This window comes from Sinocyclocheilus grahami, unplaced genomic scaffold (assembly GCF_001515645.1).
Source record: "Sinocyclocheilus grahami isolate Dianchi unplaced genomic scaffold, SAMN03320097.WGS_v1.1 scaffold494.1, whole genome shotgun sequence".
NCBI classification, from domain to species: domain Eukaryota; kingdom Metazoa; phylum Chordata; class Actinopteri; order Cypriniformes; family Cyprinidae; genus Sinocyclocheilus; species Sinocyclocheilus grahami.
Genome location: NW_015505673.1, coordinates 210,789 through 216,686, shown reverse-complemented (window position 1 = coordinate 216,686; position 5,898 = coordinate 210,789). Strand labels below are relative to the sequence as shown.

The following is a 5,898-nucleotide window of genomic DNA, read 5'->3' as shown; positions in this document are numbered from 1 at the left end:
AGGCATCCTAGGTGTATATGACTTTCTTCTCTCAGACGAATCCAGTCAGAGTTATATAAAAAATTGTATTTGATCTTTCAAGCTGTTTAATGGCACTCAGCGGGTGTTGCATTGCTTCAGTCCAAAAGAACTTAAATAAAAATCGCCCATCCTTGAAAAAAAAAATAAATAAAAATAAAAATAAAAAAAAAAGTGTCTCACACGGCTCCGGAGGGTGAACAAAGGCCTCCTGTAGCGTTGCTGATGCGTTTTTGTAAGACAAATATCCATATTCAAAAGTTAATAATCACTTGAATCTAGCTTGCGCTCACTGTTGTAAACGAGGATTTGTAAAGAAGAATGTTGAAGGATTTCGATATAAGCCAAGAGGAGACTGGTTTTCCTTTGCTAAAGTAAGGAAACTTTGCTTCCTTTGCTCCTGTTAACAAACGTTGGTTTACACGAGACTCACCGGCACATGCGCAGTGCTGAACTCATACCTCATCCGCCCGGAACTGCTTCTGTGTACAACTGTTGGCGCAAGCTACATTAAAATGATTATTACATTTTGAATATGGATATTTTTCTTACAAAAATGCATCGATTTGCTACAGGAGGACTTTGTTCACCCCCCGGAGCTGTGTGAGACTTTTTTTTATGGATTGGCGCTTTTTATGTCACTTCTTTTGGACTGAAGCAATGCAACACCCGCTGAGTGCCATTAAACAGCTTTAAAGATCAAAGACAATTTTTTATATAACTCTGACTGGATTCGTTTGAAAGAAGAAAGTCATTTTACATTAAAATCCACTCACATATTTGTTTGGAACTGTTTTGGACTGTTTTCGTTTGTAAACGGTGCTTGATCTGTGCCGATTTCACTCAGACAAGACGACATTTTCACCAGAGAAGGCAAAATTATGGATCGAGGACTCATATTTTAGCCAGAAGCAACGATTTGAATTTAAAAACGACTTGATGGATTTGTTTCTATCAAACACATCTTTTCGCTTCACAAGATGTTAATTGATGGATTGGAGTCGTGTGGATTACTTGTGAATTATTTTGAAGTTTTTATCAATGCCAGAACACAACAAGCCGACTTCAAAAAATTAGTGACGACGAAAGCCAATGTCGTTGCCTCACATCAGCTGTGTCTGGACCAAAACGCTGCGCTTGAACACAGACTACAGCCGATTGCAAACTAGCACGTGCCTTTTGTGCCTGCATGAGAGGAGTTAACTGTCTATATCAGCAGCTACCAATAGTATAGATTCATTCAAAAGGAGAAACAGAAACAATATACAAGACATAAGCAGATATACGCAGACATACAAAACAAAGCAGTGCTTGCTTACCATTTTGAATAAAATGTTGATAATTTTTTTAATTTTAAGCGGCTCATGTTGTTATGAAAATATTATATAGTATATAAAATACCATCGGCTTGGTGTGTTCCGGCCTTTTAGCTGTTTGGACTCTCATTCTGACGGCACCCATTCACTGCAGAGGGTCCACTGGTGAACAAGTGATATAATGGTGAACTACTCCTTTAATGATGTGTGATCTTATGAAACAGATGTGTCCAACATACTCGTATGTACGTTTGTCGATGTCTGAGAAGCTGAATTAGCACAAGGTCATTCAAACTGGTGCCGACAAGTGAAAGCGATCACTATTGGAATCTTGGGGATGTTTGGGCAGGAGATTCATGTAAACAGTGTTGTGCCTAATGTTAATTTAAACAAAGCGGTCAAAAAAAGTGGCCAAATTATTATTTTGGCATTCACATTTATGGACACATTTAGCATCCTAACCCTCAGTCAGTGCCAGTCCCGCCAGCAGGTCTATGACTTTATGGTTGCCATGTTGTTTAGGCACAAGCTCTTGGGCTTCCAGCGCCACCACGATATCTTCACCACACTTCTCCGTCAGGCACCAGCTAATTAAAATAGTCATTAATTACATTCCAAACCCATACAACTTTCATTCCCTTTCGAAACACAAATGAAGATATTTTCAATGAAACCTGAGTGTTTTCTGTCCCTCCATTGAAAGTCCATTCCACCAGAACTTTGATAAAAAAAGTTAATAAAGACCTAAAGTAACCCATATGAATCGAGTGAAGTAATCTGCAAATTATTTAATTTTGGCTTTTATTTACGTGTAACATTGCATATATCAACGTACATACATAGAGCACATAAAATATGGTAAAGAGAAGCTCAATGGTAGTTGCCTCACACGCAAGAACAAACCTCATTGGTTACTGTGTATCAAGCAAGTACTGTGAAGTTTACGTTATTTTATGTGCTCTAAATATTTCTGTTGAGCAATGTTTATTTGCTTAAAAAAATCACATAAAATGATCAAGTCTCTGCAGAAGACGTTGATTAAACTGCTTGATTCATATGGATTACTTTTACGATGTCTTTATGAACTTATTGAATCGTCAAAGTTGTGGTCAACAGAGGGACAGCAATATCTCAGGTTTCATTAAAAAATATATTCATTTGTGTTTTGAAGATGAATTAAAGTTGTATGGATTCATAACAACATGAGAGTGAGTAAATGATAAAAGCATTTTCATTTTTGTGTGAACTATCCCTTTAAGACTACTGGCCGTTGTACCAACAATGTGCAAATTTACTGTCTGCAACTATGCTTAAACTGCTTTAAATACAGTCCCATGTCCTTCCTTAAACCAAATACAGACATCCATTAGAATAGCCACAAGCAGTATCAGCTCTTTTCAATTATGTACTGTGTGCACTGCATGTGAGCTAAAAAAAAAAAATTTTTTTCCAGCTTAAAGGGATAGTTCACCCAAAAATAATAAAAAAAATGTTTATCTGCTTACCCCCAGGGGATCCAAGATGTAGGTGACTTGGTTTCTTCAGTAGAACACAAACGAAGATTCTTAACTCAAACTGTTGCAGTCTGTCAGTCATATAATGGAAGTGAATGGGAATCACGGCTTTGAGAGTCAAAAAAACATACTCAAACAAAACCAAATTAAACCCTGCGGCTCGTGATGATACATTGATGTGTAAAGACGCAAAACGATCGGTCTGTGCAAGAAACTGAACAGTATTTATCGTTTTTACCTCTGATTCACCGCAATGTCCGAACTGTCCTGAGCTTGTTCTCAACAGCAGGCGTGTGAGGCATCTTCTTCTTCTTCTTCTTCTTGCTTTACGGTGGATCGCAGACTTATAAGTGCATTACGGCCACCCATCTCTCAAATGGACCATGGAGAAACTATCTACAATCTCAATTAGGAGTGTCAATGGTCCATTTGAGAGATAGGTGGCGGTAATGCACTTATAGGTCTGCGATCTGCCGTAAAGCAAGAAGACGACGACGCGTCACGCACCGGCTGTTGAGAACGCGCTCAAGACAGTTCAGACATTACAGTGAATCAGAGGTAAAAAAAACGATATAAATACTGTTCAGTTTCTCGCACAGACCGATCGTTTCGTGTCTTTACACATCAATGTATCGTCACGAGCCGCAGGGTTTAATTTGGTTTTGTTTGTGTATGTTTTTTGACTCTCAAAGCTGTGGAGCCCATTGACTGCCATTATAAGACTGACAGACTGCAACGGTTTGAATTAAAAATCTTCGTTTGTGTTCTACTGAAGAAAAAAAAAAGTCACCTACATCTTGGATGCCCAGGGGGTAAGCAGATAAACATCAAATTTTCATTTTTGGGTGAACTATCCCTTTAACACCACAAATTAAACGGCTCTGATCTGGCGATAATTTCTAGGATGGAGTCAACAATGGCCAAGCCATAGAATAGTTTTTTTTTTAATTAGCAGCTGAAAGAGATAAAATGTGAACAGTAAAATTATCCGTTTCAGCCACTATAAGAAATACCAGATTTTCCATATTAATGCAATCCTAAAATCAAGACCAAAACAATGCAGATGGCCTAAAGGTCTTACTTGTTTTGAGGAGTGAAGAGTTTAGTCATGCCAGATCCTCGGCTCAGGATGCTGAAGGCATCTTTCGTGATGGACAGCGCACCCTTGGTGAGATCCAGGGAGATGCTGAGTGCGTCTTTGGTGACACATTTGGTGGCATTCAGGGCATTGGACAGCTCCCCCTCCAAGCTGAAAGTGGAGCCATGACGGGACAGTAATGCAGGATTCCCTGGAGAGAGTGGAGGAGATGTGGAAGTAACAAAGGCCCGAGTTTCATCCATTCCTTCTTCAACAGCTTCGCAAGCCTCCTCTACCGAACCCTCTTGATCCTCATTTCCTCCCGTCCCACTGTCCTCCAGCAGGCCAGGCTCCCCGGCGTGGTGGGATGGCGAGAGGTCAGAGTCGGTCAAGCTGGGACTGTCCGTTTCCTCAGGAGAACGGGCTTCTTCTTCTGGCTCGCATGTTGCAGGAGGAAGAAGTAGAGCAAGTTCTATCGCTTCCATCAGGACTGAGACACAAACCGAAGGTGGATCTGACGGTTTGTGTTCAAGCTGTCCCAAACCCTGGACGTCCTTGGTCAAATCTCCAGCTAGTCGGGCAAGATAGTCCTTCATCCGCAAAAGGGCTACGAACTGGTAGTGGTTGAGCCACATTTTGACAGGAGTAATGGACTGGGCTAAGATATGGATGGAGGCCATGGTAGAGTTGACTAGACCCTTAGTTTGGTCAACTTTATTAGATATGACGTCATCTACACCCTGTGGTGAATCTAGGAGGCACTGTTTGCTAGAACCGGTGGGTATTTTCGAATTGCCATCTATACTCGAACAATGAGAGTCTTTTTTGAAGGCAGAAGGGCAGCACATCCACAAAGACATGGCAAAGGGCTCCACAAAGGGAAGTGCTTTCCCGCTGGGCCCTCGACGAGCCCCTTCAAAGCCAAGAGCCACTCGGGACAAACTGACAGACCAGACGTCCTGAGAGCGAGAGGGGCGTTTGTGCACTAAGGACAGGGACTCGTTTTCCAGACAGTGTTGGAGGAATGCAGACGGCAGGGGATGGAGGACGCTCTGATCGCGAGGGAAAGGTTGGCACACCATGGGATGGAAGAAAGGGCGGGCAGAGAAGCTGCTGTAGGTGCTGTTGAGGTCCGAATGGGAACCATGAGGAGCATGGCGCGTGTTGCTGAGGACGATCTGAGGAAGACTGACGCTCAGTGACTGTGGACGGTCTGGGTGATCCAGAATAGAGGATTCCAAAGGAATTATCAGCTGAACAGAGAGAAGTTTCAGCTAAAACACGTTATCGAAAGAGCAAAGATGTCTGTTTTAGAATGGAGGCTTTCATGTTAAAGCGGTCATATGATGCGATTTCAAGTTTTCCTTTCTCTTTGGAGCATTACAAGCTGTTCATGAATAGATAAGATCCCAAAAGTTGCAAAGACTAAAGTCTCAAACCCAAAGAGATAACCTTTATAAAGAATAAGACTCGTCCACGCCCTCCTAAAACGGCTCGTTCAAACACGCCCCCACATGTCTACGTCACGATGTGGGAAGATTTGCATAACACCGCCCAAATGTGCACTCAAAGAAAGAAGGCGTAACTTTATTGTTGCTGCCACCGCTGCCATGTTGTGAAGACGCTGTGTGTTTCGTTGCGAAAGCGAAACTACTTTGTTTGGTCTTCCAAAAGAGGACACGACTAGAAATCAGTGGTTAAGTTGTATTTACAACACTGTTCCAGAACAGTTTAACCCAAATATTCAGATGTGTGCAGCACATTTTATGGAGGACTGTGTCCTGATCCTGGGAGAGTAGACTACAATGCCGGCTGTTCTGACTCAGAGACTGTAAGTAAGTTTTCATATTTAAAGGATTTGCCACTGACGATTCAAACGCGAGTTTTGAGCAGTGTAGAGTAGTGCTTGTTGTTTGTCATTTCTTCGATCACAAATGCAGACATGGTTTTATGTTTACGCAGCGCGGTGCAA

General features: G+C 41.7%; 1 protein-coding gene across 1 annotated transcript in view; it reads right to left on the bottom strand.

Annotated features, from left to right (window-relative positions):
- Nucleotides 1–5,898, bottom strand: part of bltp3a (bridge-like lipid transfer protein family member 3A) — a 30,502-nt gene that overhangs the window by 4,306 nt on the left and 20,298 nt on the right. Inside the window, exons 13-14 of the mRNA XM_016236643.1 lie at nucleotides 3,930–5,179; nucleotides 1,797–1,921 (exon numbers count right to left, since the gene is read on the bottom strand). Of these exons, the coding sequence (XP_016092129.1) occupies nucleotides 1,797–1,921; nucleotides 3,930–5,179 (1,375 nt within the window). The remainder of the gene's footprint in view (nucleotides 1–1,796; nucleotides 1,922–3,929; nucleotides 5,180–5,898) is intronic.